The sequence below is a fragment of the Dryobates pubescens genome, chromosome 1 (genome assembly GCF_014839835.1).
Source record: "Dryobates pubescens isolate bDryPub1 chromosome 1, bDryPub1.pri, whole genome shotgun sequence".
Taxonomy (NCBI): Eukaryota; Metazoa; Chordata; class Aves; order Piciformes; family Picidae; genus Dryobates; species Dryobates pubescens.
This window is the reverse complement of record NC_071612.1, coordinates 16,551,911-16,578,047: the sequence shown is the minus strand read 5'-3', so window position 1 is coordinate 16,578,047 and position 26,137 is coordinate 16,551,911. Positions and strand designations below refer to the sequence as shown.

Sequence of the window (26,137 nt, the reverse complement as noted above, 5' to 3'; positions counted from 1 at the left end):
TTGCTTGATAAATCTGAAGCATATTCCTCTGTGGGGCTGAGAATGACAGACTTCTCTTGTTGTTGAGTCACTTGACACACTTCCTCATTTTTCATGCCAGTTGAAAAGAAATACAGAATCTTAATCATATGTAGTAGATTTATTTTCACCTTCAGTTACTCCCTGCTGAAATGATCATTAAGCAGATCTTCTAAAACACGGATGACATTTTAGGTTTGAAAAAAAATAATTATTTGTGTACCCTCACTTTGAGAAGGATTTTCAAATCCATTTTGTGGGCTTTACAAATGGAAAAGTATTAATGCTAATAGCCTCCATGATAAATGAGGAGCAGAATTATGTTTTGCGCCCCAAAATAATTCAGGAACTAACCTTTAAAGAGGGTGCAACACTTTAGGTCTTCTTTTGCTATGCAGATATAAATTAGAAATGCAGTGACACGGTGTAAAAGCATTCTGATTCTGAAATAATGCTTTGAGACATTTTGAAGAGTTTGAATATGTGGACACTGTATTTCAAGCTTTGTTACTTATCTGATTTTTTTAAAGTAGGTACAATTTATTTTGATTCCATATTTTTCTTACATCTAAAGCTTCATATATTGTAGAATGGGAAAAGCATGTGAGACGGTTTGCCACCGAGTTGTTAATTTCTGCTAGTCTTGTAGATGTACAGTTTTGTAGGTTTTTCTGCTTGGAAGTGGATTCAAGGTAAATAAATTACTTATGATTTGTGTTGATATGTTTTGGAAATTCTAAGTTTTGGGTTGTCTGGTGTGTGTGGGTAGCTGGCTACTTGAAAGCAATGTAGCCCTGGAAAAAGTTTCAGAAGTTGATGTAAAGTCTGTAGTATTTCAGGTTTTTTTTTCCCCCATTTTTGGAAAAAAAAGCCTGGACTTCACCAGGCTTTTTATAAAAAGATCTTTCCTTTCCGTGCTTTAATTAACATGCATTTTTAAAGTTGTCCAAGGTTTAGTTTACCAGCAATGAGGCTATTATCATGATGTTTCCCCATTTTCTCTGTTATGGAAATGGAAAGATGGAGATGCAAAAAACCAATACCCTTTTCTGCAGAAACGTTTTTAAATTTACTTTCGTTCTCAATTTGTGGTGTTTGTTATTTCACACCCCCCAAAAAAACGTGTGTGCATGCTTCAGAACAATTTTCTGCTAAGTGATTTGAACAGTGATTTCATTGCAAATCATTAAAACAATGTAGAACTTCTGCTTTGCTTCTTACTAATCAGCCATTTTATTGTGACTTAACATTTATTCTTTGTCACAGTTGCTGCATCAGCATATGAAGTCAATACAACCCCAAATTTGAAGTGAAGTAAGCATATCTATTTTTGGCACACATGAATGGCAGTTGTATAGTAGATGGTGGAAGCAGATGTGAACAACTTGTTTTGTGCTATCCATGTTAAATAGCGGCTTTTATAATGATCTGCCAGGTTTCTGAGTTCATTAGGGCCTAGCCTGTAACATTTTGACTTTGGTATTTGCACAGATACTTAGTTTATGTTAAAAATAGTGTCTTCATCACAGCACCTATCTGTATGCTGTAGTAATTATACCTCAGCTGTTTCACTTGTTTTATTTTTTATATTCCAGTACAGCTATTTTGGTTTATGTTGGTTTATAGATGGTTTATGGTAAGTTATACTGGCAACTCTACAGATAATGTTTTAGCAGAATTTTACTGGAATAGTATGCTACTGCTGGCTTACAGGGACTTCCACCTCCTTCAGGATCCCACAAGAAAAGGTTAAAAAGCTGCTATTATGGAATCAAGCAGGAGTCCTGACACTTGTACTGCAGTCCTAAACGGTTAATGGCTTTTTGTGTGCATGCATATATTTGTGTGTTACTGTAAGACTAGCACTTTGGATAAACTGTAACCGTTTCATATCCCTCTGGTGGCCTCATGCGAGCTCTTGCGTGAGCTTCACAGTACAGCTGGCCCTCCACAAAGAAGTAGCCTTTTTGCTTCAGGTTGAGATCACAGTCAGAGCACACAAAACATTCTGGGTGCCGGTATTTGTCGCGTGCCTTCACCACTGTTCCGCTATGTGGAAACAATGAAAAGAGAAAAGAAATTAGTTCATATGATTTTAAAGTAAGAAGGAGCTACACTATGACACAAAGCAAGTGTTAGGTATTTCTCTGAAGGCTTTTAGGCTGTTTGTCTTGTAGTTTTGCCAATTACTATAACAATTTGCAGTTGGAAGATAGTTTGACTAAGTGATATAAAATGCCACAGAGCTGATCGCGTAGTTCAGTACTTAACTTGAAAACTAGAGTTTGAAGAAATGTGTTAGTCTGCTTATAACAGGGAAAGAGCAGTCTAATCTATCAAAAGGGTGACAAAATGAGTTTTAAAAAAGAACATTTCTTTTCCTCATTGACTGTGTTCTCTGAGCTCATCATCCTCTGTGTTCTTTGCGGAAGTTAGTGATGTCATAGAATCATAGATTGGCTTGAGTTGGATAGGACCTTATCTCCAACACCTCTGTCATGGGCAGGGACACCTCCCACTAGACCAGGTTGCAGAAGGCCTCATCCAGCCTGGTCTTAAACACTTCCAGGGATCTTAAAAGAGAGCTTTTTGGATACTCCCACTGATACGGGAGAAGGATGTTTTTGAGAATTCACAGCCTGAGACAATGCAGCACAGGTAACTACTGGTTTCGGTCAGTATCTGTTAGTGATTGACTTGAAAAAATCCCTGGAAATGTTAATTAAAGCCTTGGCAGTATATTGTCAAAATGGAAATAATCTGTATCAAAAGTGTCTAAGGTATAGGTTAATAGTTTGGAATTTAGCACAATGTATTTTTGTATCTCTATTCTCTAGAAGCATTTTTACATTAGTGCAGGTGGAGACCAAGACCACCACTTGTAAAGCATTCTGTAGTCTGCAGTGGTGTTTGAGGACATGTGCTTGAAGTAGAGATTTGTCAAACTAAAAAGAAAACTTACAGAATCCCACTCCCACACTTGTCACACAGTGGCACTTTCTGGACACCAGGCATGGCAGAAGGCATCTTTGTTACAGGTGCTTTCACACTTCTGGTACCTGCAGGACGTCCATCTGAGAACCAAAACAAGGCTGTTATGTACAGGCTAATACAAAAACTTTTGGTACAGTTAAATACTTCTCCTGTGAATACAGTTCTGGGTGTGTTTACAGGCTTTCACTTATATTGACAAGTAATGATTCTCTGTAGAAGTTTAGTGGGGAAGATTCCACCTCTTTGGAATCAGGAAAATTACTGTGTGAATATAACCAAAAAGCAAATACAAAAGTAGTTAATATAGATTGTCCTCTCTATCTTATAGATGTCATCTAATTCCAAATCTGATAGTAGGTGTTGAGTATAGCAGAAGAGGGAGGAGGATTTGGCTTTAATACAGCAACATACTATAGTGAAGTCCGATTGTTAGCAAGTTTCTCATGCAACAATTCCAGAAAGATTAGTAATGTGACATGAATACAAAATTAGAGCAAAATGCCAGAAAATATTATGGAAAATCCCACAGTGATACATACAGAGAGAATCAGATGTATTTATCCTTTCTCTTCTAAATATTGAGATATAAAAATTATGTTAAATTTAGTTGCCATAGACACAGCAAACTTGTACCTTTTATTATTGGTATATTCAAAAACTCTTCATTTGAAGGCAATATGGTTGTAAGTTATATTGTCCTCTTTGATTTTTAACTAGAACAAAGAGGGAATGGGTGGAACTTATTTTAGGACCTGGTTTAAATTGCTCTTTTCCTGGGTGTGGAAGAGAGGATTTCTTTATGTTACAAATATCCACAGCTTGTTTCAAAAGTTCTCTCATGTAGAACTTATTATCATTCAATTAAAGTAAACTTTATACATTAATGACCTTAAAATCTGCAAAGAGATTCTGCAAAGTGTGGTTAACACCTTCATTTTATTCACACAGGAGCTTGCTGGCTTTAAAAGCAAGGGGCGAAAATGTTAGGATGCTGGGGTGCTCTCTGTAAGATTCAGAATGTCTTAGCCTTTCAGAGATTCTTACAGCTCTGATCTTATATTTTCTTCTCAGATTCTCTCTTCCCACATATATTTAAAAATGCTTTGAACAGGTAGAATATGTCATTATTAACCACCTTCATCGGAGACTAAATTCTGGAGCACCTTAAAGGAGCCAGACTGGCGAGGTTGACTGGGTTCCTCCTGGTTGGCATGCAGCATCTTGTACACATCAGACTGAGACAATGAGTTGGGAGATTGGTCACTGTACCATAGGGAAGAAAAGAGATAAAGTAGTTTAACAAAGATAACTTTGAAGTAATTGCTCTAAAGGGCATAGAATGATTCAGGAAACAAATGTCAAGACAATGAGTTTCTACAACTACTGAAAGACTCTAAAATGTGCTGAAAGAAAATAATAATCTGTGTAACTGTTAGTAAGGAAATATACAAACTCATGAAAGTATTTCCATCATCACCATTATGGCTCTAACATCATTTGGAAATAGGCCAGTATCTGTGTTTAACCTCAAAGCAGTTGCATTCCTGTAATCAGCTGCTATATTACTGGGTGCTCTTTGGTTAAAGTATCCAGAAGCTCAATTTTTCCATGAACTGGTCTCAAGAATGATGTTAAAAAATCACATTTCTCCAGTTTAAATTTTCTGTTACAGCTGTCCTCCTACTGTCTGTTAAACCTTAGGTAAATTTCCACTGGAAATAAGCAACAGATTCCTCAAGGAATTAGACTGGGATTTTGCTTGTATGGGTTGGTTTGTTTCCCAGTGTAGCATCTAAGTTGTCAAATGACACAGGAAAAACAGTGGCCTGTTGCTTATGTTAATTGTTTGCATCTTCATCTGTCAGTAGATTTTTTTTTTTTCTGAGCCATCTTCAAGATGGTGAAGAAACTAACCACCTTCTTCTCTTGTCCCAAGCTTTTAATGAACAGGAGGAGTTAGGTTTTACAGTTCTTACCAATGGTTAATTAGACTCTTGAATATCTCCTCTTTTCTAAGCATCAAACAAGTCATCATACATAATATATAGGGAAGGCAGAAAAAAAACAGGCACAAAGATGTGAGATAACATTTCTAAATGCATAGATTGTGAAAACCAACCTCACAACCAGAGAGACATGTATGTATAGTCAGTTCTCAAACTGGGAATGCCACAGGCATTTGTGAAATCTGACTACTCTGACTTTAATCCATGATTTCAGGGAAGAAAAAAAGTCAATTTTTCTTTTATTGTTCACTAGTTTTTGTGATTGAGGATCAGTATTCATGTAGTAGAGTTACATTGCTCTGCAAAGACTTAATGAACTATAGTTTTCATCAGATAGAGTTAGTAACAACCTAGTTTTGCAAGGTGCCAAAGAAGGCTTATTGGTGCCAGTGATTATTGTTTATTTAAAATATTAGTAATTGGCTTTAGTTTACGCCCTACATATTGTGTATTCGAAACTTAAGTTATGCAAAACTAAAGAGAGATGAAGCAATGTGGATGATGAATTGTCCCTTGAAAAAAATTAATAGTGCTCTAACATTTCTGTTTTTATGATCATCATTGTTTTCCAGAGCTATAAGGTTCCTATCTGGCCTTTAGTCATTGCAATGGGTAAAATCTGTAAGTCAGAGATGGATTGCAGGAGTTTGAAAGAGACTTAGATGTGATGCCAATGGACATAGTTTATCATCAGACTTGGTAGAGTTAAATAATGGTTTGACTCAATGATCTTAAATGTCATTTCCAACCAAAGCAATTCTATAATCAGTAGGCTTGAAAAGCCAGTTCTGGTTCTTGTTGGACAAAAGCAAGTCACACTGAGTTATCCTCAATGGGAGTTAAATGTCTACAACAGCATAAGTATCTATAAGATTTTTGTAACTTCATAACCTGAATGTTGACTGTTGAAATAAGTTAGAGTTAATAATTTATTAGCTATTAATACATGGAAATTATTAAATCGTTATGAAATAATTCTAACAATAATAAATAGGTTTGAATTTTGGAGGAAATCAGAATCTTGATTTGGAGAGGTCAGTCAAATAATAGTCCAGGTAGTCAGATCAGGTTTTATTTATTAGCTAAAAATATAAGATTATTTCCTATGAAGTCTTTATTTGTAAATTCTGAAAGACTCCTTTAATACTTTGGGCTAAAAATCATCAATTACTAATATATTAATGGTTTCAAATGACTTAGGATCTCTCTAACCCTTTTGCCCACTTTCAAAGAGAGAGTGGGGTATCATTAATGCTCCTAACTTTCAGTCTTGCAAGCGTGTGTATTCATAAGCATGGAAGATACTGCTCTAATTACCTTATTACGGGTGTTTCCCCCAGAGCTGTAGACACTTGGCCTTGCAATGTTTCCATGATATTGTCATCTGAGTACAACTGCATGGGTGTGTTAAACTGAGCATGTACAATCTTGACACCGGGAAGCTCCATTTCCAAGGGAATGTTAGGGGCCATCTTAGACACTGCTTTCAGCTCGGTGGGGCAGATAGAGCTAACCGTGCTAATTGAAGAGGGGGTGCTGCGTCCACTGCCACAGTCAATCCCTGAAGGAGTGCTGCATCCACTGTGTTAACAGCCAGATTACAGAAGAGTGTGCAGTGCATGTCGGATTATAGAGAATAAAGACAAAAGTACAGGAATAAAGTGATGTTAGCAGGGCTGGAAAGCATAAATAGAATAGCTAGAGAAAAGCAGAAACAAAGAAGGTAGAGAAAAGCAAAAGTATGTGCACTCACTGAAAAGTATTTTCCTGTAAAAAAAGTACCAATGCCAATTGTAAAGCAGTCCTTAAAATTCTGGCGTGCATTTTCTTTAAAGACAGCAAAAATTCTTTGGTAGGTTGAGTAGTTTGGAACATAGTCATCACCTTATTTTTTTTTTTATATAGCATTAATTAAGCCTCCTAAAATTCTTTGTTCTAGGTAAGTAATTCTTAACATCTGCAGAAGCGTTGCACGCACAGATGATGTGAGTTGTCCATGTCAGTGGCAGAATAAACACCTGCAGTACTAGAATCGCAGGCACATTGTTCCAGCCATGTACTTCACAATCATCTCAATCCACAGTCGAGCAGACTGCTATAAAGTAGTGTAAAATAATGAATGTGACATTTCCCAGATTTCCTTATATTCTACAGTAAGATATTACTATTTTCTAATTAATTCATAAATAATTTAAAAAATATTTATTGACTGTTTCGAAGAAGAAACAATACTACACCAGCTAGACTTACTTTTGCATTTCTTAATTACAAGTGTCTCCAGTAGCATGTAAAGTGGTCCTTCACAAGAACAATGGGTAGAAGTAATCCATAGAAGTAATTTTATTGCTTTGGAGGTTGATTTTACATATAATTTATATAAAATTTAAAAGATGCACTTTAAAAAATAAACAAATTAATGTTGCGTGGCATTACTGAAAGTAGAGTTACTGCACACCAATTCAACATCTCTGGAAAAGGATTTGGCTTAATGTTCACATTATTTTACTAAATTTTTTTCATGTCACTATTTTTGAGCACTTCATTTTTTTTCCCCATAGGACCTCAGAGAATTCTTTGTTATGGGATATTTCTTTGCTGTTGCTGTGCAACAACACATAACCCAGGCCTTTCACAGCTACTGGTTACCATTTGTGTGATATTTGGAGCTATGAGATGATAAATGCTCTATCTCTTACTTCTAACCTGCATGTCAGGGTTGTGGTTAGTTCTTTCCAAGTTAATGATTCTGTGTAAACCTTGGAGAATTTCCCAGTTTGGTAGTGCAGTGCTCTGCCAAGACACTTAATTCAGAGGGGAATTTGTGTAGGACCACTTTCACAAAAATATAATGGGAAATATATACTTTCTATCAAAGACATATGAAAAGAAAGATAAGCTGTAGCAAGCCTTAAAGCAAAGGTACATTTCTGCATCATCGCCTAGCATGAGCCAGCCAAATAATTCATGCAAAAGCAGCATATGTCTACAGTTTTTTTCTTTTAAAAGAATCAAGATCACCTTTGTGTCCTGCATTTGAGTAAGTTTTGTCAGTGTTGATAGGGTTAGTAAGTGGAAAACAATAGGAAAAGGATAGAAAAATCACAATGCTTGATATAAGCACCCAATGTTAAAACATAATAAATTAATCAGTAAAAATAAAATAAAATTTTAATTTTCCATACATTTTGCCAGAGGAGAGTCCAAAATCGTGGCTAATGTCCACTCTGTCAGCTCAAAACCACAGTTGAGTCAAGCCTACTTTTAGTCAGAGTCCTATTTAGCCTCAGCTGTTTATCCTAAAGGGGTATTTGTAGTCAAGGAGGCAGTTTGGGTTTTGCTCTATATAGAAGCAAAAATGATGGAAAAAGTAGCAGAAAAGCAGTTTGACAACCAGGGTTTTGTAGATGTAGCACCCTGTGTCAGAGATTAAGCAGTTTGTAAACACAGACTTCTCCAGTGCTACAACATCTGATAGACCTTGCCCACCCAAAGTTTTGAAACTACTGCATCAGTCAGGTTAATTTTTGCATGTTTTTTTGCCCATCTGCAATGGCCACTTATTTCAACATTTTCACAGAAAAGACTGTGTAATTGAGGTTCTGAATTAGGAGATTAACATCTTGATACACTCATTTGAATCTCCATAAATCCAATTAGATACCTATAAATGATATTTAGTGGTCCAAAAGTCAGTACAGTATGCAGGTGCTGCCTACAGCTAGAGGCCATGAATGTTTGCTAAGGACTGTTTTGTCATTCTGTATCAGCATCAGGCTGCAGGGAGAGATGGACAGTTTGCTGCAGTGGTGTTCAGCACAGGTCTTATTCAAAGGAGGGTGGGGTTCTATCCATATTCTACATTCTCTTTATCACTGTCTGAAAAATGTGACACAAATCACAAAACTGATAACCCATATGAGCTTGTCCTTTGTACACAGGAATCAATTATCATCTTGTTTTTCTGGTCTAGTTTGTCAGACTTTCATTAATATAATTGAAAAGCAGGCATTTTTAAATTGAAGAATGTAATGCCATTGGTGAAAAGTGCTACTATCAGTAAGGATAAAGGCTGGTGTGTTCACAATATATTGCATTGCTCAGGAACTTTTGAGCTTCCTTGCGTTTTTGCCACTGAGTTTGCATTGCTTTTCCCCTTCTGTGTTTGGTAATGTAAATAATGGTAGCTGAGGCATTTCATCCCCAGTTATGATAGAGGAATATTACACTAAAATGGTAGCTGTAAATACATAAGCTTTTCTGCATTTTACATATTCACAGATTGCATTGGTTTGGAAGGGACCTTTGAAGGTTATCTTGTCCAACTCCATTGTAGTCAGCAGGGACACCTTCAACTAGATCAGGCTGCTCAGGGCCACATCAAATCTGGTCTTGAATGTCTCCAGGGATGGGGCCTCAACCACATTCCTGGGCAACCTGTTCCAGTATTTGATCACTCTCAAAGAACTTCCTCCTTATGTCCAACCTAAATGCATGCTGCTCCAGTTTAAAACCATTGCCCTTTGCCCTGTGTCTAAACTTCTAAACAGTCCCTCCCGATGTCTGTGGCATGAGATAGTTTTACTTTATTTCTGCCTAGAGGTCTGCTGAGAAGCAAACTTGAAACCTCTGAGTGGCCTGTGTGCTGTTTAGCAAGTTGAAAAATCACATGTATTTGCATTTGGACTGATGAATTTCAGAGTGCCATTAATTTATAAGTATAAAATATTGGTGCCACACTGTATACTGGATCAGAGTCATGAATACAGTTACTTTGGACTCTTGTCAGTGTAACTGAGGTGGGACTGTGGATCTGCTATTCAGTTGGAAACAGAAACCTGAATTTCAAGCCTGATGTCTGCAAGTCAACCATCTATCTATTTATTTAAATTTCAGTGTTAGGCTGTATACTACTGTAAGTAAATCTCAGATGCATCAGTATGCTTAATTAATGTGAGTGGTGAGTATCCATCAAAAACCCAACACCATGCATACAAATCCAGCACAGCACTCAGAATTTATAACCTGCTTCGGCCTGAGACTATGAAAGGTTTGGGCCGAATATTATGCTTGTGTTCAAAGTAGTTCATATCCTGTAAAGAAAAGAGGGTTAAATTAACTTTCTTTGTCCTAGAAAAGTTTATTCCTAGTTAAAAACGGCTGGCAAAGTTTCAGAATTGTAACCATGATGTAACCATGTTTAGATTGTACCCTGGTACTGAAAACACAATCACTTTAGTGTTCAGAAACATTCAGACCAAAGTGTAGCTCAGAGAGGATGGTAGGTAGTTGTACAGCCCAACATAAAGGGCAAATTTTGGCTGTCTGCAGTGTTCCTACTCTGGAGCTGAGAGGATAGTTTTCTGTGCTGGAAAAAAAATTGCTTCATTTATCACAAATTTTTTTTGGTGATTGTCAGAAAAAAACAGCAAGAGCTGGACTTTTTAACTGAAAACAGAACAGATAGAGTTATACCACAAAAAAGGGTCTGGTATAAGTAAGTACCAATACTCACTTTTGCGATGAGTTAGGAATGAGACCCCTCAGTTGTCCATGAAGTGCATCTTGAATATTGCCAGATGAATACAGCCCAATTGGAGAATTATAGGAGGAGCTCACTACCTGTCTTTTGTCATCAATATTTGCTGCTGCAACAAAAGGCTGGGCCCTTCTGTTGTGAGCTGTACCAATAGGCTTGAATTCCTGTACATGATAGGCAGACAAAATACACAAAGCTACAATGCACACCAAAGCCAGTAATGAGTAAAACTGACACCAGTATTGTTAATCTCTGCATTTTTTACTTTTGCAACTTTGTTATTTTCCAGCTGGTGCAAGCATACTATAGTATTCCATGAATTTTCTGTGTTCTACTTAATACATACACAGAGACCATTTTGCTGTCCCAGGGCAAACAGGAGAGATTCCATGTTTGTAAACAGTGTGCAACTTTAAGATGGAATGGGAGGGATGAATATTATAGTAACTTCTTGTATTGTCCTCTAGATTTTGCACTGTTCATGATCATTGTTTAGAAACCTTTTATGTGTAGTTAGATTATTTGTTTTGCTTTAGTGCTAATCTTTGGCCTCTGCATTTTTGTCATATGCTGATGGAAGGACTTGCAAAAGCATGAATATTTTGTTGTAAATGCCTGGCCTAGAAAACATATTTTTTTTTTAACACTTCTTTTAACAGAAATAGTCTTGAATGTACATCAGATTGAGGACAAGCTTCTGAACTTATTCCATACTTCAAAGCATACCTGTGCATCAAATATTGTGATGCTCTACAATCTAAAGATAATGTGGAAGCATCACAAATAAGCAAAACCCAGAAATGAGTACATTGGAAATGTTGTGCCATTTGTTTATTTCTAGCATGTGGTTTTGCTTATTGTTGGCCTGTAAAAAATTTCCTTCAGCTGTGAAATCCACAGAGATAAGATCTGGAAAAATCTCTGATGACCCCCCTGAAAATTTAAATGTTCTGCTGCAGTGCTGGCCCAGGAATGATAAAGATTTTTGGCGGTGCTAAAATTAACTTGTCTTTACTATGCACATTTAGTACAGTCTCCTTTGAATCCCTGGAAGCTCAGGTCCATTCTTAATCCACAGAGGTACAGACTTTGGAAAAATAACATCAGGTGCTAAATGATTATTTTTTTCCCTTCTGTTGTAGTGCTTGAAGAATGTTTGTTGCTTGTAGTCCATTGTCTTGCCCTGATCTCTTACAGCCCTCTTTGGAGACCTGTGCCATAAGAGCACTTGATCTTCCATCCATATGGAATAAAAAAACACTTTTTCCCACCAAGCCTTGTTTCCATTTTTGAGTTGGTCTTTTCTTTATAGACTTTGATCTTGCAATGTTTAGGTTTAGCTGGCACAGGTCATTAATATTTAAACCTTCACAGAAATCTTTGTCACTTCCGATTTGACTTTGTTTTTGAGTGTGATTTCTGTATTAGGAACACATCCACAATAATAGAGACCATTTCTGTATTTATGTTGCTGTCTCACTGTGTTATATGACCTTTAGAGACAGTCTGGGTTTTGCGCTGCAGAATGAGGATTATTTCAAATGGCTGAAGCTTGTCTCTTAGGTACTGGGGCCTATTTTTAATGTTAACATACTCACCATCTTCAGCTTTAAAATTCTTTAGAGGCAGTTGTGGTTTTAATTTATGTCCTGCAAGCTGTACAGTCTCCTTGTTCTGCAGAAATGATTTGTTTGTTGTTTGTTTGTTTTAGATTACCTTAGCCTATAGGAATACTAGAAAAATTTCAGTTAGACAAAATGCCCAACTTATTACCAAAACCCAAAATAGATATTTGAATACTCAAGTCCACAGAATAAATAAGAAGAGCAAACTAGATAATCATGAATGTATTTTTGACATATGTAGATTTTTAATCATTCCTCAGAGCATAATTTCCTTTTTCAGACAGTAGTAAGTCTCTGTTCCAAGTTTTGGGGAGTAATTTATGAAAGTTAGGAAAGCCTGGATGTGATTCGACCCTTTGTTTACATCTAAACCAACAGTTTTAGAAATATATTCAGGAACCAACCTAGGGAAAAGTCATGGCTTTATAGAATGTGCAACCAGAAAATGCAAACAGGAAAAAGCAATTTTATTAAATGAAGAATATTTAGCAGCATTGCATTGTAAGAGGCTACTGAAAGCAGCAATCCCATGAATGAGCACAAAGATTTTACTTGCAGTTCCTTACTTCTGTATGACAGAACTGGGTTGCAGTTAACAAAATGTATTAGTAAAGGGAAATACTTTGCTAGTGATAATGTGCACTTAATGACAGATATTAATGTCAAAGTACTTAAAATTGATTTTAATCCACATATGGTACAACATGAGCAAAACTAACGGTGAGCATTGCAATTTCACCTGCTTTTAAAAACCAATTATTTCTTGTTGACAACAGTACAGGAGACACATGGCACCATAAGAGCAAGTTTGCAATATAACAGTGGTGAAACAAGTATTTGCAGTTAGTCAGACTTAAATTCCATTTTCTTTTAAACTCATCTATTCACATAAAATGTCAGTGACAGACCATACAGCAGCAAAAATAGTCCAGCTCTTGTGTTTCTTTGATCTCATTAAATCTGTGAAAAGTCCTCCTTTAGTTCAAAAGCTAAATGAGAACTGGAGGCTGTTGAAATGCCTAATCAGGAATATTTGAGAATTGTGGTATTTAATTTCTTTTTTTTTCCCCACCTACTGATGTCCCCTTTGTGGAGTTAACTACATTTTGCATTGGTACAGGTATCGGGATTAGAATGAATGTAGCCCCCGAAGTGCGTTGGATGCATGCAGCATGGACCATATGATGGCGTTCCTTGGGCATAATTGCTAGGACAGTACAGAGATGTTTACATTTTGGGGTTACCATGTGACCAAACTGCTTGTTTACCTCAGAGGGCTCTTATGGAAGAGTGTTTAGGTCCTTGAAACCAGACTAGCACAATCAAATTGTTTAAAAATTTGATTACAAGTGGCAACAGATTTTTAGACTTACTTTTTAGACTAGTGGGTTGGGGATTTTTATATATTTTTAGAATTATCTAATATATTTGTACCTCCTGGGAATGCATAATATCTGTCATGGCCAAAGCCTTTGTCGCAGAGAACAAAATAATCAAAGGTAAATACAGAAGGAAAAAGAAAAGCTCAAATAAAAACGGTTCAAAAAATGTGGTAACAGAAACAAAGTAATTTTAAATAAGGTTAAAAGGATTTGAACTGATAAAAATATCTACAGGTCATAGAATTGTTTTACGTTGACCACACAGCAGAAATTATTTTAAAATAATTTTATAAGATGCAGTTTGCCATTTAGATTGTTTTATTTCCCCTTCCTAATTATCTTCTTTGAGATCCTTATGTTCTAAAGTGTTTTTATGCAGGGTATGATGTAATGGTATTAGTAATACATTAAGTAATCTTTTATTTCCTGTTATTTATCCATCATGATTTGCTCCAGATGAATGAAATTAGGTGGCTGATTTTCATATGGGAATGGGTAGCTTTCAAGAGTGGCTCTCAGCCTTTTATTACTGTAAGGTATTTATTAGAATTGTTGCCTCCTCCCAGAGGAAAAGATAGTGTGAGCTTTTTTGGGATTGGACTTGACCTTAAAGGTCTTTTCCAGCCTGAATGATTCTGTGATTCTACGGCTGCCTAGATCAGCCCTCAAATGACTTTTTGGGAATGCTCAACCCAATGTGAAAGTTTGCTGTTGTGTAAATTTTCCTTGTTCCAGGGCTGCAAGTTGGCACAGAATTTAGTTGATTATCAGTTTTCACATAACCATTTCCAAGCATATGTGGAATAGTTTTCATTTACTGAAGCTGAGTAAGTGTTCTTTGGCCAAATAGCTGAACAATTTAAAGGAATGTTTTATTTTAATTTGTTACCATCTTTCATTAACTTGCAAATGGAAAATAGATACTTATCAAGAAGACTGTGTAAGTCTTCATTAATTATTGCTGTTTAGTTGGCTTATAATGTATTTTAAATTGTTGACTCCCCTTCATGAAACTTTTAGTGAACTTTAAAATGTGTATCTGGCAAGAGTGAAGAGTTGACTACATTTATAACATCTATGACCTTTTGAGAAATTTGGATAATTATATAAACGAAGGAAAAGCTTTTTATGGAACTCAGTGTTTTTCCATTTCTGCACACCACTCAGTGTGTCCAGTACTTTTGGATAAAAGGTTTTACATTTGAAATGAAGCTGCCTTTGGCTTTTCTCAATTCATGTGAGCTTCAATTCCTTTATTACTGGACTTCAGCAAACTCGTAATATGACAGCAGAGTTTATAGTTGTGCTGTAATTTGTCATCTGAGATGAAAGAAACTTTGGTGTTGTACTGTAGTTGTATACACGTTGCTGACTGTTTTGTGTTGTGACCATGCAGTAAAAGTTAAAATTTCAGCAACTGCAGAAAAATAGGCTATTTTATTTTTCCCATAGAGGGATCAGAATGATGGGTGTTCTTGGATAGAAGGATTTATTCTAAAATGTAAATCGTACTTAGAATGGTTTGACATATTCCTTTACAGGCATGGCTGATTTTCTGAGGCCTAGAATTTATTAAATATCCTCAGTACTCCTGATTTTCCTGTGAAGGGAGGAGAAAGTTTTACCAAAATGAAGAGGCTGGCTATTTAATCTAGGAAAAACAATTCTTCTGGTTGCTTTTCAGTAGTCTGCTGAGTAGCACTTAGTGAAAACTTGTGATATATTTTTAAGCAACTGACCTTTTAGGAGTGCAGCTTCCATGCTTCAGGATCACTCTCCTGTCCTACATAGTTTTCTTTATACCTTTTTTAGTGAATTTGTTCCGTGGCTATTTATTCTATGGGTATGCTAGGTATTCCACAAAAATATGCATCAAGAATAGTTTTTTCCCCTATTCTGTCTCCTACTGCTCAAGAAGATACCGTGTTTCCTGTGAAGTTTGCTGTGTCATTTAGAGCAAGTTTTTAGATTGGAAAGAATAGAACTGGAACACTGGAATGCCATCTTCATGTTTGGGAGTGTCTCAGTGAAAACAGATTTGGTGGAAGTATTTATTGCATAGGATTTACTGAGATGGAATCTGCACTTGCGTTTTTTTTCTAGCACAGAACAAATACTTTGACATACTTGCTTTGATCCTGGCTTTCCAGGATCAGCAGAATGCTCATCCTTCACCCAACTTGAGAGAACAACCAATATTTGTGTAGGTTAAAGTGTAATGACCAAGGAATAAAGCACTAGTTGCAGACAGTTTCTAGTTCATAAACAATATGGAGACTGTGGCTCATAGCTTTGCACAAGGGACTGGGAGTGAGTTTGAAGAGAGGAGGATTCCAAATGTTTGGATTTGCTTTGGTAGTATACAAGGATTAAGACTGCTGGTCAGAAGTGATGAATGATTTACTTATTGATCAGTAGATGGGTTTAGTGTAAATTTGTCTTTTGGTTCTGCTGTGTAGAGTGAAAATGTATGGAAATAGAGAGACTCATTATATATGGCTCTCTCTTTTTTAGCTGACTGTTAGATCAAAATGATTTTTGTAATGTGGAGTGAATTGCTTTGGTACTTGATATTTATTCCTTGTTGAAGAACTTCCCTATCATGAAGGAGATGAAGAATATCTAAAAGAGTTAAAGTAGCTTAAACTATGTCAGAATAAGAGGATTTGGGTTTTTGTTTACATAGAAATATGGTGATATATACAGTTTTAAAGAAAAAAAATGACACTATCTTGTAAATTTCTGATGTTTTTGTTTCAGTTTAGAAAATCAAACCCACACAGATAAAATGGTATTCATAAATATAATAGTGATGGCTTATATTAGCTTAAACTGGCAGATAATGGATGAAGTCCTGTTCAAAGAATTTTAGTGACAACAAGAGTCTTTAGAGTACCAAAAGGTGAATGAAAATGGTTAGGTAACTTTTAACAATTCATACCTGTGGTTCAGCTTCTAAATTTATCTTGAAGGGATGTGCTTTCCCATCTTCTGAAACTTGTGGGGACCACAATTTAGTCCCTGCCCTAGAAAGAAAGGAAGGCAGAACTTAAAAACCATGAATTCCTATAGAGCCCTATATGTCCTTGTAAAATATAATGCAGCTAGGAAATTTGCAGTTTGTTATATGCCTTCTTAATATTTTGACAGAAAAATACTCCCAACAAGTAGAATATGTACTAGATGTAAATAATATCCCATTGTATTAAAATTAGATGTAGAATAATGTTATGTTGTAATCTAGTACTGTTACAGAAATATGCACATATTTCATAGGAACAATTGCACTTATACTTTGAAAATGTCACCCTGTGAGAGGTGCTAAATGAATAGAATAGAATAGACCAGGTTGGAAGAGACCTTCAAGATCATCGCGTCCAACCTATCAACCAATCCAACCCACCTAATCAACTAAACCATGGCACCAAGCACCCCATCAAGTCTCCTCCTGAACACCTCCAATGACGGTGTTCTATCAACCTAGAGTTAATTAAAATGGTATCTATCAACCTAGAATTAAGTGTAGGAGTTTTTAACCGCAGTGTGTGCTTTAGGTGTGTGCACTCTAGACAATGCTCCTTTCAAAAAACCCTACACCTTCTGCATGTGGATCAGCTGCAATAAAGGGCTGTGCCTCCTTAAGGGCAGCCAGAGCTATCTGGTTCTTGGAGACAGCTGAAAGAATGTGCTAGGTAGCTCTGATTAAAGACTGAGCAAACTCAGGAGATGCAAAGACACAGGCTGTTTCTCATGCTGGCTTTAGCGGAGAGAAATGAATCAAAAAGTTTCTGGACTGCAGCTTAGGTAAGAGAGGGGCTTTTAGTTTTGTTTTGTTTTTAAAATTGCTCTGAGAATTTGGTTTAATAGCTTGTGATCAAAAAGGTTGGGTTTAAACCCCGTCCTTTGTAACCTTGTGTAGTGGTTTGAGCCTTAACTGGGACTTAAGAGCTCAGATGGGGGCAAGGCTGAGAATCCCTCCCCCACTCCCCCCTTCTCCCTCCCAACAGAGAGGAAAAAAAGAAAGGGAGGGAGCAAATCCACCAAGAAATAATTTGGAGTTGGCTTGGAAGTAGAGAGGTAGAGGTTTCTTTAAACAATATGTAACAATAACAGGTAAGGCTCACAGGGGCAAAGAACAAGAATGGATTGGGGCCGGGGGGGAGGGAAGGAGTACAAAACCAGTCTCTGAAGAGGCACAGAGGCAGCAGGGAGAAGGATCAGGCCTGACCATGTGGCAGAGGAGCAGGAAGGCAGCTGCAGTAACTCTCATTCAGGAAAGGCAGGAGCCAAAAAGAGAGCTAATGGCTGTAGTGTCCTCCCTCTTGTACCCTAGCTGGGCAGGGAGGGGGAGTGGAACAGACTCCGTTTCCCAAGGGGAGAATGCCCTGCAGGGAGGGAAAAGCACTCACAAGCCCTCCCCCTCTGTTTTCAGGATGGGCATAACCCATCACACCTGGTATGAAAGTGTGATGTAGTGTAGCTTTTCTTAAGTAGGAGGTTATACTAGCAGCTTCGTTACTGGGAGCAGGAGGCAAGGATAAGCACTTGTAGTTGAGGAATTGTTAGAAAAAGTGACAGCTAGCTGAGAGTTCTCTATTTTGGAGGAATAATAAAAAAACATGTGTTTATTGACAGCAAATGTAGGCAGAGGCAGCAGGTACAGTTCACAGCTCAATAAATGTGGTGAGTAGCCTGAGGGAAACTATTTTTGTGTTCCTGAAGGGATGTTCTGAGGAATGTTTCCTGAGCTGGAGTTGATGAGGCAGGTTTGTGTGCTCATAATTTTAAAGGTTTTGTGAAAGTCTTAAAATTATTGAAAATAACTACACTATGTAATAGTTGTACTGTGGAGTCAGTTGGGTAGTACCCTCTTTCAGAAGTAAGCAGACATGAGTGGGTCTAGAGGAGGGCTATGAAAAAGAATGGGGGACTGGAACACCTCCCCTACGAGGACAGGCTGAGGGTGCTGGGGTTGTGCAGCCTGGAGAAGAGAAAGCTCCAGGGAGACCTGATAGCATCCTTCCAGTACCTGAAGGGGCCCTACAAGAAGACTGGAGAGAGACTGTTTACAAAGGCCTCTAGTGATAGGACAAGGGACAATGGTTTCAAATTAGACAGGAGTAGATTTAGATTGGATGTTAGGAACAAGTTTTTTAATATGAAGGTGGTGAAATACTGGAAGAGGTTGCCTGGGGAAGTAGTTGAGGCCCCATTCCTGCAGATAATTCAAAGTGAGGCTCAACAAGGCTCTGAGAAACTTGCTCTAGTGAAGGATGTACCTGCTCACTGCAAGGGGATTGGACTAGATGACCTTTCAAGGTCCCTTCCAACCCAAACCATTCTGTGATTCTCTGTACACATACCTCTCTATTTTCAAACAAAGCTGATGTGCAGCTGCTTTAATTCTCTCCTGGGCTTCATTGTGTGTCATGTTCTCAGTGCCTAGACCATCAATAGCTACAATAACATCACCAGGGCATAAGTTGGCAGCTGAAGCCTTGCTTCCAGGTGTAATCTGAAAAAAAAACAACCAATCATAAATAAAAAAAATCTGCTTAAGCACCATGTATACTTGAAAACTGATAGAGAAAATAAGCTTCCCTGTATCCTGTTGGTTTGGAGGGGGAGGGAGTGGGTCTATAAACAACTGTATGATTGCTTACAAAGGAAGAGAGCTCTTGACCCTGCCAGACCCTTTGTAGTTCTGTTGTCAGATCACCATATAGAAATTCTTTATTCATCATAGCTTCAAACTAGATGAAAATTATCTTCACACTTCTGTAGTTACTGTAACTTGTCTTTGAATTTTCCATCTCAGCTCTCATTGTCTAAATTGCTTGAAAAGAGCAGTAAACGTTTTCCCCTGACAGCTCCAGGCAATAGCAGAAAAATAGAACTGTTAAGAAATTGTGCTACTTAATGGTCATGTGAATGATGTGCCATTGACTGGATAACATAGAAAGCCGCTTGTGGCCTTGAAAAGTTTAAGGACAAATACAGCAGTTAGTGTGTTTTCTGTTAGTCTGGCCTCATGTTATATTGCCAAGTAATCAGAAATATGCTAATAATACTGACATATTTATCTCTATTAATTTATAATTCAGATTCTTAACTCCTTGCAGTGTTTAGCTTTAAGTCTCGTTGAATTTGATTAACAGTGACCCTAATCCTTCAAGGTAGTCATTGTGGTGGAGTTCATGCCTCTCAGAAATGTACCACCACCAGTTACATTCATAGTAATAACCCTAAGCTTATCCTTCTATGCTTGCTTGCTAATTTATTTATTTAAGTCTTGTTGATAACCTTCCACATCATGGTTAAAATAATTGAAATGTAACATAATTGGAATGGGCTGCCCAGGGAGGTGGTAGAGTCACCATCACTGGAGGTGTTTAGGAAGAGACTGGATGGGGCACTTGGTGCCATTGTTTAGTTGATTAGATAGTGTTGGATGATAGGTTGGACTTGATGATCTCAAAGGTCCTTTCCAACCTGGTTTATTCTATTCTATAATTCTGTTTAAAAATAACTCTTGTAGAGAGGCTGTTACCTTAGATGCTACTGAGTTTGTTCTAGAAATTACAGGCCTTTATTTGCAAACAGGTGACTTCTCACACTATTTAAACAGGTCTTTGATATTGAAATTTTTGCACTATGGGTTCTGCTACTGCCAAGACAAGTACTATCTTAACTATTAAAGGTAATTGGGTATTACAGAAGACTGAAAAACATGCTAGGAGAGGTTCTTCAGTTCTGATGCTTCCCTCCAGTATGTTCTGAATCCTAGGGATGGTAAAGCTGGCAGACTCATTGCTTCTGAAGGTGACAGTACTGTCAGCATAAAAGCCAACTAGGAATATTATTTGCTATTATAATACAGTGCAACAGATACAAGAAAAATAATCAGCCAAGCATTCTCTCCTCTTTCCAGCTGCCTATCTCTGTTAGGTCAATCTGAGTGCTCAAAGAACTTTAAAGTCTGGTTTGTGGGCTTTTCCTACACTCCAGCAGGTGAACTTGGGTGTTGTGTTGGTTTTAATTTTTTGCTTGTTTGTTTTGGGGTTTTGTTTGTTTTCTTTTTAATTTCTCCATGGCAAACTGCAATGCATGTGCCCTTTTCAAGTCAGGCAAGCTTTCCAAGCGGCCAGCTGGAGGCTTTTACCCTCTCCCCCTCCAAAAAAAATAAATAATGGACTCATGTACTGTGTGTTTAGCAAAGTGTTAAGGTTTGAGTATGAATTAAGGAAATGGCTTACAAATTCTAAGTCAGAAGTCTCCAAAATCTGTCCATTTCTCAAACTTCAACATCTGTAAATGTAAATGAACTACACTGAGACCACTTACGTGATTGTGATAAGACAGAGGTAGAACTATGACCGTGCTTCTGCCTTTAACCTGGAATGGCTCCTGACATCATTTAGCATATTGTGGACACGTGTGTAATAAACTGCAGCAGAATTCCTAGTGTTTGAGTGTGACTGTTGTTGCACTAATACCCAAGATGGGCAAAACCAGCCTGCTTGAATAACCCTTATATAGGTTACTTGGTGGATTGTGTTTTACATGCCACTGCAAATCTGTGGCATACTGCAGCAAAGCACTGAGATGATCCTGCCTTATAAAGTAGTGTATCTGTCTAGCATGGTATGTTCCTTTGCAGCTGTGCTGCTAGTAGGATCTAACCCACTCCATGTTACTGGAAATAATGCACAATTGGCTTAGATTTTCTTAGCATAATGTCACCAGCTGCAGCAGTACCGCTGTATGATCGAGTGGAGTTACCATCATTTGGTGGGAGCAAGGAGGGAAAGCATCAGCAGTCTGTATGTCTATTCCTTTGCTGAAATGATTATTTCCAGGCTACTGGGATGTCTCTGCTGGGCCTTAACACCTTGATGGGGTGCTGAGCTCTATTTGCCAAGGCCTTTTGGGGTGCAGAACTGCCTGTCCTCATATAAGCTTTTTCTTCATCTGCTCTTTCTGGGTTTGATGGAAAGAGTTGGAGATCTGCTGCTTGGATGGGGTAGGAGGAATATGGCCAGGTGCCAGCTCTTCTTTCATCTCAATATTGCAGAGGGTGAAATCTTGACTGTTGCTTATAGGAAGTGGGAAGTCAAAAGTACTGCAGCCTACATTTTACAGAAAAGAAACAGGTTGTGCATTATACCATGGCATTGGTATAATATTGATATTCTGGGTTCCTCAATAATGTAAGTGATAATAATTCTTAAGGAGCCTATGAGTGACAGATTTTGTATTGTGAACACTTAGAATTGTATTATGACACCAAATTCTATTCAGTGCTTGCTCACCCTGGCTTCATGATGTAGATGTTACTGGTGCTTTGGGGTAGTTTTTGCCTTGCTCTTCAGGATGTGTCTGTATGACTTCAGTATCCTAGGTATCTCAGATTTGGATAAATGCAAGGATATATTTTGAGCATTCAGATTTTGTTAGAGACTAGATAGCTGCTTAACCACATAAGGAGCGATGTCTTCTATGAAACTTTGAAGAAAACCTCTCTGCATCTGTGATTAAGACTATTGAAGCTCATCTCAGCACACCTTCATAGATATTTCAGGTTCTGTGTTTTCAGTTATCTCATGGTCACTGGCCCTTCTGAAGAGAGTTATGAATGTCTGCAGATCAGAGTGGCTAAATACAATACTGAGTTAGTCTAAAGGTTTATAATAAAATAGAACTTAAGTCTAGAGTTGATATTTCACCATTCCTTCCAACCTCTAAAAGCTTCAGTTGTTCCTTGAATGCTTTATTCAATATAAGTTAATTTGTAGGATTGTATTCCTCTAAGCGCTTAACCCAAGATGTTATCTCCTCGACAGAATAAACTTAAATGTCTCATTGATGCAATTTTTTTGCATCTAAGTAAAGTTCCAAGGATTGCAACAAATGTTCTCATTATTTCTAGTTGACTTGTTGTTTCTGACCCTAACAGACTGTGAATATGTCTATTTTTAGTCTCCTCCTGTTCTTCCTAATCCCTCAGTGACCACAAACTGTGGTTTTTCGGGTTTTGCATTTGCTTGAAACAGTCAAAACAAACTGCAGATGAGTTTGAGGTGACATCTATTCTTTAGACAGGTGAATGATGATCTCATGTTGTCTGTCTCTCTTGACAAGTCCTGGTAAAAGCTTTCTCTTGCTGAAAAAGGACTATAGCTAACCAACCTTAATACCTCTCTGTTTATTTTATTCAAAAGGTGTTTAAAGGTGTTTTAAAACACATCTTTATTGGTGGTGGGGTTTTTGTTTGTTTGTTTGTTTTTGATCAGGACACTTAATCCAAAGGTGTTGGTAGCTTTTATGACAGGAACATCTAGGCCTCCTAAAGAAAGGCATACAGATCTTGTGAAATATTCACTAATTCTTAAGGGGTACTGCTTGTATACTCACTTAGGATACTCTTAAATGTATGCTGGGGCAACAAAATTATAAATTTCAAAGCAATCTACTATTAATATTCTTGAACTGCAGGAAAGTAAATGTAAACATGCCATTTCCCCCTATATGTATTTTATTTCATAGTTCTACTTGAAGTATGATTTTTCAAGCATTTCTATAATGTGCTGGAATTCAAAGGCTTAGGTCTTGTGAGGCATTTGGTAGGTATGAGTCAATTGCGAATCAGAAACTTTAGAAAGTTGCATTTATAGTAACACCCTTTGTTACTGCAGTTTTAAACTTCATTGCACTTAATCTAAACACAAAGAAAACACAAACCAGACACTGCTAAAATATTTTTCATTAGAGATAATGGAAACTATTTTTCTTTTGGAGGCCCATAAAAGGCAATGAAGGCCCAGAAACATACAGAGGTTTTTTTTTTTTTTCCTTCTTATTCTTTTTTTCCTTCAATGATTTTGTCTTTTGTTTCTCCAAAGGCTTTGCTATGTCCTATGAGTGTTTGTTATGAAGCTACATATAGTCAAATAATAGCATTTTGGTTTACTTCTGCTTAAAATGAGTGAAATATTTTATGCTTATGTAAATTTGGAATATGTGATTAAATGAAGTTAGGTTTTGCTAGTATAATATGTGTAATGTTGGTCCTTAAACGTCCTACAGACTGTTCTAAAGTCTTATGTTTAGAAGCATATTTGCCACAAGGCATCACCAGTGGGATCTATTCTTCATGGCTCTCGATGTTTACTTAATACCAGGCATAGTGTATATATTAAGTCATAGTGCAGGGCTTTCAAAAAGGAAAAAAAAAAAGGGGGGGGGGAGGGGGAACATGCAAAACGCCCCCCACCAGTGGAACACACAGTTGGTGTGTCTGAGGTTCTGAAAAGCAGCAAAAATATAAGGAGATGATACACACTTTTCAAAATATATACACCATCAAAATGCATATCCTGTCTTCTGAGCAGATCCATGTCTGTAGATGCAGGACAGCTGACAGTGTTTTATATGCTCCCTTCATCAAGTGTGGTTTCTTAAATAAATTGCAATTAGTAGCTCAAAAATATATGCAATATATGGATTCTTGCCCTTTATTAGGGGAGTGAGGTAAATTGTTTGTTTCTAAATATGGCAGAGACCCCTGAAGAACTCTCTCTTTCATGTTCAGGACTAGATAACTTGGTAATAGTTTGCCAATTACCAGTCATCAATGTTAAACGCTTACATATGTCAAACCAGGTGCTGTTGCCTTTTCTGCCAATAATTGGAGCTTGATTTAATTAAATGAGAGATTAATCTTGTAAAACTGGCAAGGAGTTTGCAAAGCACAAACTTCTAGACGTGAGCTGCTGCCAAGCAGTCTTCTCTCCCAGTGATCACAGGCTAGACATGAAAATGATAACAGTGGTCTTTAGTAGCCTCAAAACTTTTTTTTTCTTTTTTTCTTTTTTTTTTTTTTTTTTTTTAAATCTATATGTCTGGGGAAATCATACCAGCATTTTCCTGATGCAAGGCACAAGTGCCAATGCATTTGAAGTCTCCTAGGCCAATAAAACAGTCCCAGAAACACGTCGTACAAAACTTGTATAAACTTCAGATGGCTGTCATTAGAACTAGCAGCTGCTTGCTAATCTACTCGCACCTTCATCCCTATCTCTGAACTCCAGAAAAACAATGGGCAAAACCCACCAACTGCTGATAAATACAATAGGCAGAAAGGAAATTGAAAGGGTACATACCCTGGTTACGATTAAGGGTTGGTTAAAATCTATTCCTCCTGAGAGCCTGAATCCCCAGGGTGCCGGTCCTTGGAGTACGACATTTTGTGGCATTGTGGAATTACTTCTCTTGGTTACTGTTCCTTTTTCCTTAGGTCTGTGTGAGCTGCTGAGCTGCAGGAGGAAGGGTGCTGCCAGTAGAGCACCTGCCAGACAGGGCAGCCGTCCTTATATACCTCTTAGAAAGTTTTACTCATCCCACAGCTGCGGGCACTGCACTTTATCTCTGCTCTTTGGGTGACGTCAGCCAGTCCCTCAGCTTCTCCACCCACAGAGGGGAGTATCAAACTCTGACAAATAAAGCCTGAATGCTGGAAAGTTTACAACAAATACCTCAGCATTATTTGCTGCTTCACTGTACCCTCAGCCTGCAATCAGTAGGATTCAGGATGCAGAATCCTGGTTTCTTAAAGCAGCCTTGTTGCTCAGTTTATATCATGCTGATTACATTGCTGGTGTCAGTTTCAACTCTGCAGTGCAGTGCACTGACTGTACCTGACCCTATTTCATGCAAACAGAAATATTGATAAGGAGATTTCCCTCTCAAGCTCTTATTTTACATCTTGTCTTGCTTGTAATGTATTAGTTCATTGCACTAAAAAGTCCTTCTAGCCCTTTAGCTACAGTCACTTGAGACCGTGGCATGCACCAACTCTAATGGCTTGAAAAATCTGAACTGATGTCATGCATTTTTCTCATACTGAGGAGGAGAAATCCAATATTAGTTGATGATGTCTATTCTCTTTGTGGCAGTCTTAGCTCTTTTAAAGGTAGTTGTAGATGCCTTCTTTTGGTTGTTCATGTTACTGAATAAATACATTGCATTCCTTTTGGTTTTCTTGCACCAGCTTTATTCTGACTTCTGTGTCCTTTGTATTTTGTTAAAAAGGACACAGAGTTTTTTAGTAGTGTAGATGTTCACTTGCTTTCTTACCATGGTGTTACAGGTCTGTCTTTGTACATGATATTAACAAAACCGGTATGTGTATGGTAATGTTCTTTAAGCAACTCTGCTAATGTTTAGCCTATTCTAGGACAGTATCTACAGCTCTCATCTGGCACTGTGATGGGGGTTATTGGTTTTCTTTATTTGTTTCTTTGAGTGTTTTTGGTTTTAATTATTTTATTTTATATTTTCATTTTTTTCTCAACCCCTTACATGAGTCAACAGCAAGTCAGTGAGAGCTTGGAAAGAATAAAAACTGATTAGGATATATATATTTTAGTGTAATAACAGTACATATAATTTTTCTACCTTTGAGGAAAGTTTCTAGTTGGTGTTTTTGCGTGTTTTGTGGTTATGATGGCAGAGTTATGTGTGCCTTTTGGGGGGGGGGGGAGGGGAGAGGTGGGGTTTGAGGCTGTTTTAGTGTTT

The 26,137-nt window shown here is 37.5% G+C and overlaps 1 protein-coding gene across 4 annotated transcripts; it reads right to left on the bottom strand.

The window, feature by feature from the left end:
* Positions 1–1,145: 1,145 nt before the first annotated feature.
* PDLIM3 (PDZ and LIM domain 3) lies at positions 1,146–24,969 on the bottom strand. 4 transcript variants are annotated; one of them, XM_054161844.1, is made up of 8 exons: positions 24,724–24,967; positions 18,925–19,076; positions 16,503–16,587; positions 10,531–10,718; positions 6,336–6,599; positions 4,148–4,275; positions 2,981–3,092; positions 1,146–2,067 (listed from the first exon to the last, which is right to left on the bottom strand). In XM_054161844.1, the coding sequence occupies exons 1-8, from the start codon at positions 24,814–24,816 to the stop codon at positions 1,878–1,880; spliced, it is 1,212 nt and encodes a 403-aa protein (XP_054017819.1). In that variant the 5' UTR covers positions 24,817–24,967; the 3' UTR covers positions 1,146–1,877. The 4 variants fall into 4 exon arrangements, 3 of the variants coding, with proteins under 3 accessions (XP_054017819.1, XP_009900514.1, XP_009900515.1); XM_009902212.2 differs by lacking the exon at positions 10,531–10,718 and adding an exon at positions 10,041–10,108 and having other exon boundaries at positions 24,724–24,966; XR_008462259.1 differs by having other exon boundaries at positions 1,952–2,067; positions 4,176–4,275; positions 24,724–24,969.
* Positions 24,970–26,137: the final 1,168 nt, after the last annotated feature.